The 17,251-nt window shown below is 48.4% G+C and overlaps 2 protein-coding genes across 2 annotated transcripts in view; both read left to right on the top strand.

The window, feature by feature from the left end:
• CEP85 (centrosomal protein 85) overlaps positions 1–16,955 on the top strand; it is a 49,977-nt gene extending 33,022 nt beyond the window's left edge. Inside the window, 8 exon segments of the mRNA XM_053577048.1 lie at positions 1,598–1,750; positions 1,978–2,132; positions 4,677–4,770; positions 6,560–6,610; positions 9,881–9,988; positions 11,426–11,651; positions 12,022–15,622; positions 16,492–16,955. Coding sequence (XP_053433023.1) covers positions 1,598–1,750; positions 1,978–2,132; positions 4,677–4,770; positions 6,560–6,610; positions 9,881–9,988; positions 11,426–11,651; positions 12,022–12,182 — 948 coding nt within the window. The 3' untranslated portion in view covers positions 12,183–15,622; positions 16,492–16,955.
• On the top strand, positions 15,508–16,955 carry SH3BGRL3 (SH3 domain binding glutamate rich protein like 3). Its single transcript, XM_053577104.1, has 3 exons — positions 15,508–15,622; positions 16,192–16,359; positions 16,492–16,955. The coding sequence occupies exons 1-3, from the start codon at positions 15,575–15,577 to the stop codon at positions 16,555–16,557; spliced, it is 282 nt and encodes a 93-aa protein (XP_053433079.1). The 5' UTR covers positions 15,508–15,574; the 3' UTR covers positions 16,558–16,955.
• Positions 16,956–17,251: the final 296 nt, after the last annotated feature.

Consider the following 17,251-nt stretch of genomic DNA (forward strand, 5'->3'; position numbering starts at 1 on the left):
ATAGCTTATTTGGATATCTACTTCTACTTACAGTGTTCGATTTCCTTCGGGTCCTTTTTTTCTGTTTTGTTGTCTTTCATGTTAGAGTCTTGGTGATTGTTGGATGAATGGACACTCATACTTAAGAATGAAGCATTTACAAGCTAGGTGAAAGCCCTGAGTCCATGGTAGTTGTCTATTGGACTTTACTGTAGGATGAGAGTTAGACTGCCCTTTTCACTTGGGAATTTGAAATCTGAATGTCATTTCTCACCTTTTTTTTTTTTTTTTTTTTTTTGTAGAGACAGAGTCTCACTCTATCGCCCTCGGTAGAGTGCCATGGTGTCACTGTCACACAGCTCACAGCAACCTCCAACTCCTGGGCTTAGGCGATTCTCTTGCCTGAGCCTCCTGAGTAGCTAGGACCACAGGCGCCCACCACAACGCCCGGCTATTTTTTGTTGCAGTTTGGCTTGGGCTGGGTTTGAACCCGCCACTCTCGGCATATGAGGCCGGCGCCCTACCCACTGAGCCACAGGCGCCACCCCCATTTTTCACTCTTTAGAGAAGAATCTACCCTGCTGCCTATAGGGAAATTGGGTGCAGAAATGCTTTTGACCTTTGGATTATTGGTGCTGGGAAGGAGATTGGGCTTAGAGTTCCACAGTTCTGTATATAGATTTTTACTTATATTTGTTTTCACCCTTTATCTCTGCTATGACTGGTATCCCTGAGTCTAGAATCGCTCTCATTTAATTTCTCCAGAGAATAAATCTCTAGTCTCCTGTTGGAGAAACCCAGAGTGAAGGTGGTATCTGGCTACCCTGGATATGGACTTCCAATGGATTTCCCTGTTTTGTCAGCTCTGTGGCTGATACCTGCCTCCATAGCTACCTGGTGCTTCAAGTTTATAGGCTCTTAGGAGTTATGAGGGGCACATTGTCATCATGTTATCTGAAACTCCCACTGTGGATTATAACTCCTCTGCTCCAAGTCATTCTGTTCACTTTCATCTTTTGGTTTTGGGGGATTTTTGTTTGTTTGTTTAGAGACAGGGTCTCACTTCCTTGTCCAGACTGGAGTGTATAGCTCTCTACAGCCTTGAACTCTTGAGCTCAAGTGATCCTCCCACCTCAGCCTCCTAAGTACCTGGTACTACAAGTATACACCACCACACCCAGCTAATTTTTCTTAACTTTTGATTCTCTTCCTGCCTTCATTGCAGTAAAACAACATTCACAGCCCCACAGGCAGAAACAATGTTCACTTCAAAAAAAATGACATTTGGGCAGCGTCCATAGCTCAGTGGGTAGGGCGCCAGCCACATATACTGAGGCTGGCAGGTTCGAACCTGGCCTGGGCCTGCTAAACAACAATGACAACTGCAACAAAACAAAATAGCCAGGCGTTGTGGCAGGCACCTATAGTCCCAGCTGCTTGGGAGGCTGAGGCAAGAGAATTGCTTAAGCCCAAGAGTTTGAGGTTGCTGTGAGCTATGACAGCATGGCACTCTACACAGGGTGACAGCTTGAGACTCTGTGTCAAAAAAAGGAAAAAAAAGTGACATTTGAGATTCTAGAGGAGTGAATGGAGACATACTTAAAATTTCTTTCCCTAGGTCAAGGGTCGTGATAAACATATCAATAATTTGAAAAAGAAATGTCAGAAGGAATCAGAGCAGAACCGGGAGAAGCAGCAGCGTATTGAGACCTTGGAGCGCTACCTGACTGACCTGCCCACTCTGGAAGATCATCAGAAGCAGAGCCAGCAGGTAGCAACAATGTCTGGACATACCTGGGGTAGTTAGGGAGGAGCCAAGTAGGGGAACTGTCTCAGTATCTGCTGTATGAAATTACCCTGTGACTTCTTGAAAGGAGAATTCCAAAGCTGTCATGTCCAGATTCACATCTGTCAAATTTGCAACTAGACTAGAAGTTTTTTGAGATAACTAAAGTCTTCCTTGGGTTACTGACCTAAGTATGGTATCCTGTCTCTCAGCTTAGGGATTCCGAGTTGAAGAGCATAGAGCTGCAGGAGAAAGTGACTGAGCTGGAGAGTTTGCTGGAGGAGACCCGGGCAATCTGCAGAGAGAAAGAGGTTCAACTGGAAAGCATGAAACAGAGAGAAGCAGACTTCTCATCCACTAAACATATGTAAATACCCTTATTGGACTGAGAGAAGGGTGGAAAGCTAGTTTCTGGTCCTAGCTACCCAACTCACTTATCCGTGAATGGGTGATTTGAGCAAATAATTTTACTTCTCTGAGCTTCCTTTTCTTTGGACTATGAATAATAAGAAAACTGCTTATAGGCAGGGGATATATCTTTGGGATGCAGTGGAAGGATCCAACCCAGTTACTGACACATAATAGTTCTTGAGTGTGTATGTGTTAATGAAGGAAAGCATTTTATAAATTAAGAAGTGAGATACCTGGGCAGCACCTGTGGCTCAGTGAGTAGGGCGCTGGCACCCTGAGGATGGCGGGTTCAAACCCAGCCCCGGCCAAACTGCAACAACAACAACAAAAAAAATAGCCAGACATTTGGCCAGGACGCCTGTAGTCCCTGCTACTCGAGAGGCTGAGGCAAGAGAATCGCCTAAGCCCGGGAGTTGGAGGTTGCTGTGAGCTGTGTGACGCCACGGCACTCTACCAAGGGGGGCGATAAAGTGAGACTCTGTCTCTAAAAAAAAAGAAGTGAGGTATTTATATATTTTCAAAAGTGGATACTGGTACTGTGGACTGAGAGTTATCATATTTTGAACTTTATAAACTAAAGGTTACCAGAAACATCTGTTTGTCTTCAGCCCCTGGGATTCCTCCCTTTTGCCATGATGTGTTCTGAGTACAAAACAAGATGCTATAATGTACTCTCAGAGTGTCTTGGGAGCCTCTTCCATATTAATAGCAGTTTCTGAAAATAAAGGCTATTCTTCAACAGCTTCTTGGACCAAATCCATTTTCTAATAGGGTAGATTAGATGTCTCATCCCATCTTTAACCATAGTGCTCCTGTTGTTTATTCAGCAGAGTGCCATGCTATAAAAGATTGTGAGGGCAGCACCTGTGGCTCAAAGGAGTAGGGCGCCAGCCCTATATGCCAGAGGTGGCAGGTTCACACCCAGCCCCGGCCAGAAACTGCAAAAAAGAGAAAGAAAGGGAAAAAAAAAAAATTAATGGTGGCACCTGTAGCTCAGTGGGCAGGGTGCCAGCCCCATATACTGAGGGTGGTGGGTTCAAACCCAGCCCCAGCCGAACTTCAACAAAAAAATAGCCAGGCCTGGGCGGCGCCTGTGGCTTAGTCGGTAAGGCGCCGGCCCCATATACCGAGGGTGGCGGGTTCAAACCCAGCCTTGGCTGAACTGCAACCAAAAAATAGCCGGGCGTTGTGGCGGGCGCCTGTAGTCCGAGCTACTCGGGAGGCTGAGGCAAGAGAATCGCTTAAGCCCGGGAGTTGGAGGTTGCTGTGAGCTGTGTGATGCCATGGCACTCTACCGAGGGCCATAAAGTGAGACTCTGTCTCTACAAAAAAAATAAAAAATAGCCAGGCCTTGCGGCGGGCGCCTATAGTCCCAGCTACTCGGGAGGCTGAGGCAAGAGAATCACCTAAGCCCAAAAGTTGGAGGTTGCTGTGAGCAGTGTGACGCCACGGCACTCTACGAAGGGCAATAAAGTGAGACTCTGTCTCTACCAAACAAAAAAAAAAAGAGATTGTGGGCACTCATGACTGGAGTCAGAAGTGGATATAGGAGACAAGTTGGCTTTTCTCAGACTATGTGTGCCAAGAAAAAAGGAGCTCTTGTATTTTCTGGAATTTCTAAAATGTACATGTATGACTTTTATAATCTAAATACATGTGATAAATAGGCCGGGCTCAGTGGCTCACTCCTGTAATGTTAGCACTCTGAGAGGCCGAGGTGGGTAGATTGCCTGAGCCCACAGGTTCGATGACCAGCCAGAGGGAGCTCATCTCTAAAAATAGCCAGGTATTGTGGCAGGTGCCTGTAGTCCCAGCTTGGTGGAAAGCTGAGGCAAGAGAATTACTTATAAGCCCAAGAGTTTGAGGTTGCTGTGAGCTGTGACACCATGGCACTCTACCAAGGGTGAGAGTAATATTTTTTTGTCTCAAAAAAATAAGTCCATGTGATAATTGTTTATTTTTTTATTTTATTCTTTTTTTTTTAGAGACAAAGTCTCACTTTGTCACCCTTGGTAGAGTCTCATGGCATCATAGCTCACAGCAACCTCTAGCTCTTGGGTTTAGGCGATTCTCTTGCCTCAGCCTCCTGAGTAGCTGGGACTACCGGTGCCCACCAACAACGCCCGGCTATTTTTTGTTGCAGTTTGGCCAGGGCCGGGTTCAAACTCACCCCCTTGGTATATGGGGCCAGCACCCTGCCCACTGAGCCACACACACTGCCCAAAATGTTTATTTTTAAATATCAAAGAACATAAGAGCCTTGAGCAGGTAGAGAATTGGTGTCACATTGTATAGACTCTAGCCCCTAGGGAAGAAAACTAACATACACCGAGCAGCTTCTGTGTGGCACCCCTTACATTACAACAGACCTAAGATACTATCCCCAGCTACAGTTTAATAGGGCTTAAGTGTCTTGTCCGAAACACACAGTAAGTAGCAGAATCCCTCAAAGCCACATCTCTCTGACTTCAAAGTTATTGAAGAGTCCACTGTCTTTCAGCCTGCAAGATAAGCAGTCTTTGGAGGACACCAGTGGAGAAGGTCCAAAAGTGGAAACGGAGTCTTGGCAGAAGGAATGTGATTCTCTCCGGAAGGTGACTCAGGGTGTCCTGGCTGTAATGGAGAGTAGGGTGGGAGGAAAGAGAAGATTGGGAAGGAAGCATGAATTCCTGGCCTTGGACTACCTAGGATTTGCTAGGTAGAAAGCTTTTCTTTATTTTTTGAGAAGATGTCCCTGCATAGTAAGTTTACATGTACATATTCTTTTTTTTGAGACAAAGTTTTACCATGTCATCCTCAATAGAGTGCCATGGTATCACAGCTCATAGCAACCTCTAACTCTTGGGTTTAAGTGATTCTTTTGCCTCAGCCTCCCAAGTAGCTGGGACTACAGGTGCCTGCCACAACGCCCGGCTATTTTTTTTGTTGTTGTTATTGTTGCAGTTTGGCCGGGGCTGGGTTTGAACCTACCACCCTTGGTATATGGAGCTGGCACCCTACCCACTGAGCCACAGGCGCCACCCCCAGCTGTTTTTTTGTTGTAGTTGCCATTGTTATTTGTTCGAACCCACCAGCCCTGGTGTATGTGGCTGGCGCCCTAGCTGTTGAGCTACAGGCGGCAAGCCGATATTCATCTTTATAACAGGTATTCATCTAGAATATAGGCAAAAGTAAGGGGAGGGCCATGTGCCTCTGAACATCTGGACTAGATGACCCAAAATGGGGCACTAAAATGTGGTACATTTTACTCATGGCTCTTGCATTAGGCAGAGTTCTAACCAGTAGGGTGGCCTGGTATCTCAATTAACTCAACAGAGAAGAGGGAGCCAGTGGCTTCATGATGAAACTGATCACAAGGTTCATAAAAGGGAAGACCAGGCTGGGAGTGGCTTGTAGTCCTAGCTACTTGGGAGGCTGAGATGGGAGGACTTCTAGTTTGAGCCCAGCCTGAGAAAAATAGTGAGAACTTGTCTCCAGTAAAGAAAAAAGGAATGATTTAACCAGTACCTTCAGTTTTAAAGGAAGTCAGACCTATTCAGGGCCTCTCCTTGTGTAGACAGTGTGACCAGACCTATAAATAACAACCCCTGGGCATGGTAGCTCATTCCTGTAATCCTAGCACTCTGGGAGGCCGAGGTGGGTGGATTGCTTGAGCTCAGGAGAGCAAGACCAGCTTGAGCAAGAGTACTCCGGGGCAGCGCCTGTGGCTCAAGGAGTAGGGCGCTGGTCCCATATGCCGGAGGTGGTGGGTTCAAACCCAGCCCCGGCCAAAAACCACAAAAAAAAAAAAGTGAGACTCCGTCTCTAAAAAAAATAGCTGGGCATTGTGGGGGATGCCTATAGCTATTCGGGAGGCTGATGCAAGAGGATTGCTTGAGCCCAACAGTTTGAGGTTGCTGTGAGCTGTGTTGTCATGACATTCTACCCAGAGTGACAAAGTGAGACTCTGTATCAAAAAAAAAAAAAAAACAACCACCACCACCACCATTACAGCCCTGAAAATGGCAGTTTTTATTAAACTGAATTTTTAGCTGTGTCCATTCCCAAAGAACTGGAATATATACTGTTTATATATAAAGTTGATTGACTAGCCTAGTCACTAGAGCAAATGTCCCCTTTCCCAGTTGCAGTTATAGGTCTTACTACCATTCCTATACAAACCTTTGTGATTAGAGCACAGAAGTGTGAAGCTAGTTAGCCAAGGTTGGAGATATGGGTTATATTTCTGTAAGTAGAGCTAACAAGTGTTCAACCTGGTCTCACTATTAATGGGCTATAGCCAGTGGGGATAATAGCCAGACCACAGATCCTAGTGTGGCTCGTATGCCCTTTGACCTCACCATCAGCACACTTGCAGCCTTTCTTGATAACTTTGCCTTTCAGATTGTGGAGAAGCAACAGCAGAAGATGGATCAATTGCGCTCACAAGTAAAGGTGAGAAAGAATTCTTGGGACATGATGGGTAAGACTTAATGATGGAACCTCTAGAATTAAGCTAACATTTCATTTTGTTCTCTGCCATGCAGTTTGCTTGGCATTAGGGATACAAGAAGAATGGGACCCAGTCAGTGCTTTTGAGCCTTTTTAGGAGGCTACAAATATGATAGGAGTTTCACACAGTAATGTGAGAGCAATGCCCACATTACCCTGCGGGAGCACAGAAGTGTCAGTGGGAGCTGGAGAGATCAAGGAAAGGTTTTTAGAGAATCCTCAGTTTTGAAAGATGAGGAGTTCATCAGGCAAATAAGAGGAGCTGGACATGATAGTTAAAGAATTCTAAGTAGAAGGAATAGCATGAGTTGGAACATACAGGCATGAAGCAGTATGTTTGAACATGGAGCTGCAGTTTGATATTGTTGAAGTATTTGGGTTAAGGTGTTGAATAGAGACCTGGGTGTTCCAGGCTATGGGAGGGCCTTGGCTAACTGTTAGCTTTTATTATTTACTTATTTATTTTGAGACAGAGTCTCACTATGTCAACCCATGGCATCACAGTTCACAGCAACCTCAAATTCTTGGGCTTAAGTAATTCTCTTGCCTCAGCCTCCCAAGTAGCTGGGACTACACGAGCCTGCCACAAAACCCAGCTATTTTTTTGTCGTAGTTGTCATTGTTTAGCAGGCCCAGGCCAGGTTCAAACCCACGAGCCTTGGTGTATGTGGCCAGCGCTCTAACCACTGAGCTATGGGCGCCCAGCCTGTTATAGCATTTAATTGGGATGTGGAAGAAGATTGGCAGCTTGCAGGACTGTTGCAGAAATTCAGTGAGAGATGATGAGGGAACCTGGCATAAGGCAGCACAGCAGGAAGATTTGAGGGGACAGGCTTAAGTGACTTTAGGAGGTAAAATTGAGAGGAATCAGTGACTGAAAGGATGTAGGTGTTGAAGAATAGGGAAGTACCAAAGATGACTCCTGGTTTCTATTTTGGGCCCAAGTGGGAGTGTCCTTAATTGGGTTCTCCAAGAAATCCTGGGTAAAGAAGGCTCACTTGGTGCTTTTGGGACTCTAAAAGTTTTCACACCAAAACACCTGAAGACTTCAGTCCTGCCTTTACTCTTATCTTGGTTGGGCTATATCTATTTAGTTTACTCTTTTTTCCTTTTTCTAAGGAAATAGTCAACCCTGGTAAGCATTTTATATGTATCCATTTTAAAATCCCAGGTTTGGGTGGTGCCTGCAGCTCAAGCGGTTAAGGCACCAGCCACATACACCAGAGCTGCTGGGTTCAAATCTGGCCTGGGCCTGCCAAACAATGACAACCACAACAACAAAAAAAAAAAAATAGCTGAGCATTGCTGGGGGCGCCTGTAGTCCCAGCTACTCGGGAGGTTAAGGCAAGAGAATCGCTTAAGCCCTGGAGTTTGAGGTTGCTGTGAGCTATAACACTACAGCACTCTACCCAGGGCAATAGCTTGAGGCACTGTCTCTAAAAAATAAAAATCCCAGGTTTTTTGTAGAGTTTATAATGAATCACAAAGTAGGTTTCCTCCTGTAAGTTTCCACAAAGGTTGAAACAGCCTAACATTTTAAATGGTACATTGACCTATGATGTGACTACTTAGGCAAATTAAAATGTCAGGTGAGGCTTGGCGCCTGTAGCTCAGCAGCTAGGGCGCCAGCCACATGCACCGAAGGTGGTGGGTTCAAGACCAGGCCGAGCCTGCCAAACAATGACAACTACAACCAAAAAATAGCCAGGCATTGTGGTGGATGCCTGTAGTCCCAGCTACTTGGGAGGCTGAGGCAAGAGAATCGCTTAGGCCCAAGAGTTTGAGGTGAAGCCGCGGCACTCTACCAAGGGTGACATGGTGAGACTGTCTCAAAAAAAGAAAAAAAGTCAGGTAAATTTGCTGGAATTATATGGATTCATCATGATCACCTTGGGTATTTCTTTTTTTTTTTTTTTTTCAAGAGTCTCGCTTTAGTAAAAAAGAAATTAAAAAAATAAAAAATAAAAATTCTCGCTTTGTCGCCCTTGGTAGAGTGCTGTGGCTTCACAGCTCACAGCAACCTCCATCTCTTGAGCTTAGGTGATTCTCTTGCCTCAGCCTCCCGAGTAGCTGGGACTACAGGTCCCTGCCACAACGCCCCGCTACTTTTGTTGTTGTTGTTGTTGTTGTTGTTGAAGTTTGGCCAGGGCCTGGTTTGAACCCGCCACCCTCAATAGATGGGGCCAGCGCCCTACTCACTGAGCCACAGTGAGCTCACAGTGAGCCACCTTGGGTATTTCGTGATCGTGAGGTATTAGAAGTTATACATTTTTTATTAATACAAAATGGGCAAATTCAAAAAAAATTTTTTATACTTAGGTGTTCAAGTCAGTTTCCAAATTGGGAGAAGATAGTAATGAATAGAATGAGAGAAGCAGAAGCTAAAAAATATAAATACTTCCCTCCAGCTGACTCTGACCATCCCCATACACACACACACACACACCCCTAATACACATGACTCACTCCAGATTAGGTTCCTGTGAGTGTGCTGTTTTACCCCTTTCCACATCTGTCAAAAGCAAACACACAGTGTTGTCAAGGGCACTTGAGCATTAACTCCTTGAAGACAGGGACTGTTTGATGTTCTATTCAGTCTCCTCAGTGACTGTCATAGCTAATGGTCATTGAACTCATCTGAATGGCACTGCCTGCTCTCAAGAAAGTTACATTTTAGTGGACAGTGAAATAAAGACACAGCCAGATAGAATATTAAGCAGATGTCTTCATGAGCTGTAAGGAAAGATATGCGTGGCAGGGTAAGATTAGGATGAATTGGGTCTGATACACAGATTGAAGAAGGCTTACATGGGCCTTGGGGAATTCCTGGAGTGACTGACAGAGCAAGAGAACAGCTTAAACAAAGGAGAAGAGGAACGAGCAAAGGCATTGAAGCTGGAGCCTTTGGGGATGAGGGCCAATCATTCAGCATGGCTAAGTGGATACTGGGAAGAGATACAGCTAGAAAAGTAGGTAGGAGCCAAAGTGTCCTAGAAGGCTCTGCTGAGAAGCTGGCCTCTGTACTTCGTCAGGGGCTATAGGACTGTTTTAAGTGGGAAGTCACAGATCAGGGCTATTCTAAAATAATCTTTGAGCAGCAGTATGTGGGTAGGGTGAGACTTCACTATTTTAGTTCAGACCAGCAGGGTATGGTCTCAGCCAGACTTTTTACCCCTGATGTGTTCTTCCTCAATGCCTTGCCGTGGGATCCAGAGCCTAGAGCAAGAAGTGGCTCAAGAAGAAGGAACAAGCCAGGCCCTCAGAGAGGAGGCCCAGCGAAGGGATGCAGCCCTCCAGCAGCTGCGCACAGCAGTGAAGGAGGTGAGCAGCCTCAGCTAGGCCTCTTGATACTACCTCCAGGAACCTGATTTTTTTGTATGCCTTCTCTATCCCTAACCCCAGTATGGAGCCCCAGTATGGAGAGGTCCCTGCTGAGTTGTTCAGACTGAAGAATAGGAGTGTGTATTATGTTAAAGACCCCAAGCCTGTCTTAGAGGGTCCAAATTAACCAGTAATGTTTCTTTGATGTGGAAAATCATTCTCTTTCCTTTTGTCTTCTGCAGCCACATGTTTGAGGGGGTTGGGGAGGGAGGGTTCAAGGAGACTGAGGTTTGATGGTTCTCATGCAGTAAACAGAGCTGTCAGCAGGGGGCAACCAAGTGCACTGGCCAAGTGTCTGGGAAGGAGTCTCCTAGAGCTAGATAGGATTGTCACATGGCCCACCCAGTGTGGGTGGAGGGCTGGGACTGAAGGAGGAACTCTATTCAGAGTTCTTTAATAAAAGTGGGGCGGGAACGGGGGAAGAAGAGTGAACTAAGCTATCAGGGTGAGGGAGGGAAAAAGATCCAAACATACATGAATAGCTGGTCTTTGTAATGAAGCCTAACTCCACTGAGGTGGTTTGAAATGTAAATCTTTTAGGTACCCAGCTTTTTCAGCCCCACAGCCAGTGGCCACCAGCTGTCACATTGTATTTCTTGCCCCCTTTATTTTTTTTTTAATTTATTTTTAAAAAAGAGACAGAGTCTCACTTTATTGCCCTTGGTAGAGTGCCATGGTGTCACTGTCACACAGCTCACAGCAACCTCTAACTCCTGGGCTTAGGCGATTCTCTTGTCTCAGCCTCCCAAGTAGCTGGGACTACAGGTGCCCACCACACCTGCCCAGCTATTTTTTTGTTGCAGTTTGGCCGGGGCCAGGTTCGAACCCGCCACCCTCGGTATATGGGGCCAGCGCCCTACCCACTGAGCCACAGGCACCGCCCTTCTTAACCCCTTTATTCCTCTGATGCACTGTGATCAAGCTGGCTGGTGGCCACTTTTGTCAGGGTGGCAGGGAGAGATTGAAACCAGTGTCTCCTCAGATTTCACAGTTCACGTTAAGCCTTCTCTGATAGCCTGGCTAACAGAGTTGGCTGAGGGACTGACTTCAGATAGAGTTCCTAGGAGAGGGAACCTCTTCTCTGGTTCCTAAACAGAAACTTGGAGGCTGATGACTCAGAACCTGCTGGGGAGTGGCTTTCTCTCCAGTGCTAGGACCCTGTGGGCCCAGCCTGCCCTCAAGAGGAACCAGGCCTGATACTGGTAGAGGGAGAACGAACACTAAGCTTATTGGCAGGGATTGGGTGGGAGGGGGAAACTACCTGTGACTCATCCCCTCTCCTCCACACACATATATCCACACCACACACACTCATACACAGATACTATTCCTCTCCCTGGGCCTGAGTTAACATCCTTGCCCATTTTACCTGCTCAGCTTTCAGTGCAAAACCAGGACCTGCTTGAGAAGAATTTGATGCTCCAGGAACACTTAAGCCAGGCCCAACCAGGGTCTCCATCTTCACCAGACATGGCCCAGCTGGCACTTGAGCTGCATCAAGAATTAGCAAGTTGCCTTCAAGATCTACAGGCTGTTTGCAGCATTGTGACCCAGAGGGCCCAGGGCCATGACCCCAATCTCTCATTGCTACTGGGCATTCACTGTGAGTCCTCCAGCCGGAATGGGACCCAGGAAGGAGGAGCAAGCCTTCATACTCTTCTCACCCCCATCCAGCTTTCCCATTCTTACTGTAGCGTGGACTGGTTATACAGGCCTGGTCACTGTCCTCTGGAAGTTTATGTGTTTTGCAAAGTAGGTGTTAGTAAATCTGTTATGGAAACAAACATCCTTATGGGGTACCTTCATAGAGGACAAACTAAAAGTAGGCCTTCAGTAGCAAGTTAAAGCCCACTATCCCCAGTTGCTTTTTGTAAAGTGCCTTGTCCAAAGACCATGAGCTTCTGGGTACTGCCTATCTGCATCAAAGTATTTCCCAACTGACTGACATTTTCTTTAAATACTCTTCTCCTCAGCAACACAGTATCCAGGGACTCAGCTAGATTTGCAGAAACCAGATGTGATCAAGAGGAAACTAGAAGAGGTTCAACAGCTGCGTCGTGACATCGAGGACCTACGGACCACCATATCAGACAGATATGCCCAGGACATGGGAGAAAACTGTGTCACACAGTGAGGAATGCTGGGGGTGAGACCCCAGGCTGTATTCCCCCATGGAGAATCTGGGTTGCTGAGAGCCTAGTCCAACGGGTTCCTGCCCTGACAATCTCTTTATCTCCTGTTGGCTGCTATTACCAGAGAGAGGAGTTGGAAGGGAGGGAAGAGCCTGCATCTGGGGTCCAAGGGCTGATTAGGGAACTGTGCCTGCCCTACACAACACTGGCTTTGCCTTGTTGGATTATGTTTATCCTGTTATCTTAATTCACTCTTAAGGGTGAGTTACTAATTAACTTTTACAGGTACAACTGATAAAGTCTTCACAAACTGTTCCCAGCCCTAGGCTGACATCAGAGACAAATAGGCTGCTCAGCTTTCTGTTCCATCCTCTCCGATGGATCTATGTTCATTCCCACTCCATTCCTTGGTCCTGCTGATTAGAGAGCTGATTAGAGGGGCCTGGAAAGGCCAAGTAGCAGTGACAATAGCTGTTGGAGGAATTCTCAGGTCCCTTGTACAAGCCTTCTTGGGAACTGAGCTGGCTTTCTGGGTTTTCTCAGCCTGGTCCCACTGCTTCTTCCTCAGGGATCTTGTTCTTCCAGAAGCTTCAGGATAATCTCATTAGCAACATACCCACTAAGATTGGGGGTCTAGGGTTTACAGCCAGGGCTCCTTAATCTGTCTATTGTTCCATTTGTAGGAGACCTCACTGTTCAGCTGCGCCATATAGTTAGCACAGCTCTATTCTCCATTGTTCTCAGACCTTCCAGGTAGCCCCTTCTTGGTCTTTGAATGCAAACTATTCTCTGTATTTCTGGGCTTGGGCAGAATTTTCTGCCAGAAGGCCACAGGGTATCTAACTGTCAAGCTGCTTACTCCCACACGGGGCCTAGAGCCTGTGCCTGGCCCTCTGATTTGTGCCTCTTATGCTGGGGCAGTGGAGGAGGGGAGTGTCCTTTCCCTTTCCAGCTCCAGCCTCCTTGAAAGTTCAGTGTACGCAATGCAAGTCAGCTTTAAGGTGTACAGCTTTCAGTGTTCTCTGGATTTATTTTTTTATTTATTTCTCTGGAGCCTTTGGACCTTCTGCTTTCTGATTTTTCTTGCATCCTGGTTTTGGAAGCATCTCAAAATTGTTTGTATCTGGTTGTTGGGCCAGCCTCAAGCCTCCTCTAGATCTGGAGCCAGGCCAAGCAGGGGCCGTGCGTATGGGAGGGCATTCAGCAGTTCAGGAGCCTGGAGTCAGCCACTACAAGATTCTTGCTGAGCTTTGGGCTGTTGGCAGCGTCTCGGACCTCATGCCTGGGCCTGAATGAAGCTCCTTCTTAAGTGTTTTTACAAGTTAGTGTTTTATTTATGGAGTGACTTATCCCTTCCATTCAGAGCAGCCCCACCCGGCCACCTCCTCAGCCTCTGGGCTTCTGCCTCCTAAAAGCAGAGCTGCCTGGTTGGAGCCCAGCCACCATGCTCACGGGTATTTTTCCTCATAATGTTTATAAGCAGTTATTTTTATGAATCTTTGTTATGTTAACTTGTTTGTATTGCCTATTTTCATTATAAAATAAAATCTCTTAAACGCCTTAGTTTTCCATAGCCTTCCATCACCACCACCACCCTACATCACCCTTCACTTTGGCTTATTGGAGCCAAAAGCTGGGTATTTAGCAAGATCCCCTGGCATCATCAAGGAGGGACCTTTGGTTGGTCCAACTTCATGTCGGTATCTCTACCATTTCTGTTCCTCCGTTCTACGTAATTGCAAGTAAGATCTCCTCCCACACCACTTTGTTGGGCAGAGCTGCCCTGAGTCATAGAGCAAGTTTGTCACTGGAGTTTCAGCAGTCCCCTCAGGAAGTCAGCTGCCTCTGGGTTACTGTTTGCAACTCAGACAGCAAGTGGTATTCCTCTTGGGCTATTTACCTATCTGAGCCCTAGACCTGGGGGGACTTTTTTTTTTTTAGAAACAGAATCTAACTTTGTCGCCCTCGGTAGAGTGCCGTGGCATCACAGCTGACAGCAACCTCCAATTCTTGGGTTTAAGCGATTCTTTTGCCTCAGCCTCCCAAGTACCTGGGACTGCAGGCGCCTGCCACAACGCCCAGCTATTTTTTTGTTGTTGCAGTTTGGCTAGGGCTGGGGCCAGGTTTGAACCCGCCATCCTCAGTATATGGGGCTGTTGCCCTACTCACTGAGCCACAGGTGCCACCCAGGGGACTTTTTTTTTTTTTTTTGATACATAATCCCCTCTGTCACCCTGGCTGGAGCCCAATCACAGCTCACTGTAACCTTGAATTCCTGGGTTCAAAGTAGCCTCCTAAGTAGCTAGGACTATAGGCACACACTACCACACCTAGCTAATTTTTTTTTTTTTTTTTTTAATTTTTGTAGAAAGGTCTCACTTTGTTGCCTAGGCTGGCCTCTCTCCCCTAAAGTGCTGGGATTACAGGTTGGAGTCACTGGCCTGGCCCTGAGGGGACTTCTGAGAAGCTTTGTGCCTAACCCCAGACAGATAGCTGTCTCCAAAGTTGCTGGCATCTGTACCCTCTGAAGCCCTGGCAGTAATGGCACTTTTGAAATACCATTTGCACCATTGAGTTGGGGTTGAGCTGGGGCTACCCCTAAACCAGAAGTGGGTCTTTAACGAGGGCCAGCATAAACCCAGGCTCTCAGTCCTGACACCAACCTGAGTTTTTCGGAGCTGTCAGCCTCTCACTTTGGTCTCCATCTGGCTCCTTGAGGGTGTGGCCTCTGACTCCTGCCATCACTCTTCCTTATCTAAACCTGCCTGAGTGGAGAGGAACTTTAGGGAAAATCCCTAAACTCGGGCTGCTCCTGCTTTGGTATGCTTCCCATTCACCAGGGTCAATGGTGTGTCTGTTGTGTGTGTGGGGGGGAGTCCCTTGGAGCAAGGTTTCCTACTTTGGCACCTTTGAATTTGAAAACACCACAAGCCTTCCAAAGCCCCAAGTTTTTATGGCACCTCCTTCCGGGAGACTAAGGGTGGGGAGCTGGATGCACCAAACCTGGGTGAGGCTGGGCAGGAGGTCTTTGCCAGACCCTCGCCCCTGCCCGCCCGGCCTTTCTTGCCGTTTAGTCCCTCCCCAGACGTCACGTTATGAGCCCTAGACAAGAAAGGCTGAAGGAGGGGAACTGTGCAGCTGCAGAAAGGACGGTTCTGCGTGGGACGGGTCCTCTGCCCGCCCGGCCACAGAAGAGGAAGGGAGGGGGCCACTGGCGTGAGGGGCGGTGTCGCGCAGGCCCCGCCCTGCCTGTCCGCACCGCCCATTGGTCCCGACTGCTGTGACTCGCGGGCGGAGCAGGAAGGAAACCGCTCCCGAGCGCGGCGGCGGCGTCGTCTCCCGGCACTGCAGCTACCGCTCCCACTGCCCCTCCTCACGTCCGTCTTCCCGCAGCATGAGCGGCCTGCGCGTCTACAGCACGTCGGTCACCGGCTCCCGTGAAGTAAGTGCGCGCCCAGACTGGCGCTGGGGGAATGCACAGGGCTGTGTTCCGGCGCTCGGGACCCGCCCCCAGGACAGGGGCGGGGCGGGGGGCCGTGAGGTGTTGGGTCAGGCCTCCCCGCTCCGGGCTCGGCGGCCACATCCCCAGTGCCTTCACTGGGCATCTTGGGTCCTTAGCAGCCGCAGCTTGAACCGCCTGTGCCCATCCCCCATCCGTCGGGCACCCATTCTCTGCACCCCACTACCAGGCTGACCCTGACCATGACCTCATCCTACTCTTTCTCTTCTCCCTCGTGGATCTGGGGGTGGAGGGCGCTGGCTTGCCTTGGCCTCGCTGAGTTTTATTCCACTTCCCTTCCTTCTGAAGGCTGGTGGTCCCTCTCTTCATCCTGCACCACCTCAAGCCTGACTCACTCTCCCAACTCATAGTGGCCAGAATCCTCCTCTAGAGTGTATGTGGGAGGGGAGGGGAAAAAAAAGTTGCTGGTCACAGCCTCTTTCACATTGCCCAGGGTTCTCCTATAAATCCTCTAGCCCATCCACTAACCCTGGCCCACCCTCTGTCCCCAGATCAAGTCTCAGCAGAGCGAGGTGACCCGCATCCTGGATGGGAAGCGCATTCAATACCAACTAGTGGACATTTCCCAGGACAACGCCCTGCGGGATGAGATGCGAGCCTTGGCAGGCAACCCCAAGGCCACCCCGCCCCAGATTGTCAATGGGGACCAGTACTGTGGGGTATGGGCTGGGAGCCTGGGGGTGGGTAGTTTTGTAGGGGGACTCCAGCCAGGGTCAGACCTGTGACAAAGCACTTGGGCCACCTGTACCTGTACTCAGGTGGCTGACTACCCCTTCCCTCCCCTCCCACAGGACTATGAGCTCTTCGTGGAGGCTGTGGAACAAAACACGCTGCAGGAGTTCCTGAAGCTGGCCTGAATCAGGCCAGCCTGCAGATTCCCCACTGGACTCCCATGTCACCATGTTCTCCCCACAGCCCTCACTTGGCCATGAATGACCTTGTGACCAACTCTCTGCCATTCCTAACTTTCTGACCTCAGAGTCCCTCCCCTGCAACCCAGGCCCCTTCTCCACTCTCTAACTGTAGCCTCCTCTTCTCCATTCAAAGGCAGCATTCCTTATCCACTTAGTCTCAGAAATTGTCTTAATAACAGCCCCAAATGCTGGCTGTTCCCAGCCAGGCCTTGGGACTGCCACCCTGCCTGGCACTAGGTGATGGGCACCACTGTTGGTTCCATTAGCCAGAGCTCTGCCAAAGGCCCCGCAACACCCCCCAACAGGAGCACCCTAGAGATGATTAAATGCCCATTCCACTGGCACTGTGTCTGTCTGGTTATGGCCTGGGCTTCTTGGGTCCCTACTCTGGGTAGGTTGCTAGATGTGATTGTGCTGAGGCTGTGCTCTGTGGGCAGCAGGTCAGCTGAGCTGTCCTCATGGGAGTCACCTCTATGTGTGTTACTGCACATTTGGATATGTCTGGTCCACACAGTGGTTTCTAGAGACAGCCTGGATGGGCTAGCCTGCGTGTGATGGTGTCCCTGTCACTCTTGTATCGGGGTATGTACTACACATTTGTGTGAGTGTGACCATCCTTGTGCCTGCCTACCTGTGT

Source organism: Nycticebus coucang, chromosome 22 (assembly GCF_027406575.1).
Source record: "Nycticebus coucang isolate mNycCou1 chromosome 22, mNycCou1.pri, whole genome shotgun sequence".
Lineage (NCBI taxonomy): Eukaryota > Metazoa > Chordata > Mammalia > Primates > Lorisidae > Nycticebus > Nycticebus coucang.

Excerpts from the sequence above, each read along its gene's own strand:
- SH3BGRL3 (XM_053577104.1), top strand. The coding sequence starts at position 15,575 with ATGAGCGGCCTGCGCGTCTACAGCACGTCGGTCACCGGCTCCCGTGAA. Across the intron at positions 15,623-16,191 it reads CGGTCACCGGCTCCCGTGAA|ATCAAGTCTCAGCAGAGCGA; the intron begins GTAAGTGCGCGC and ends CTCTGTCCCCAG. Across the intron at positions 16,360-16,491 it reads ATGGGGACCAGTACTGTGGG|GACTATGAGCTCTTCGTGGA; the intron begins GTATGGGCTGGG and ends CCCCTCCCACAG.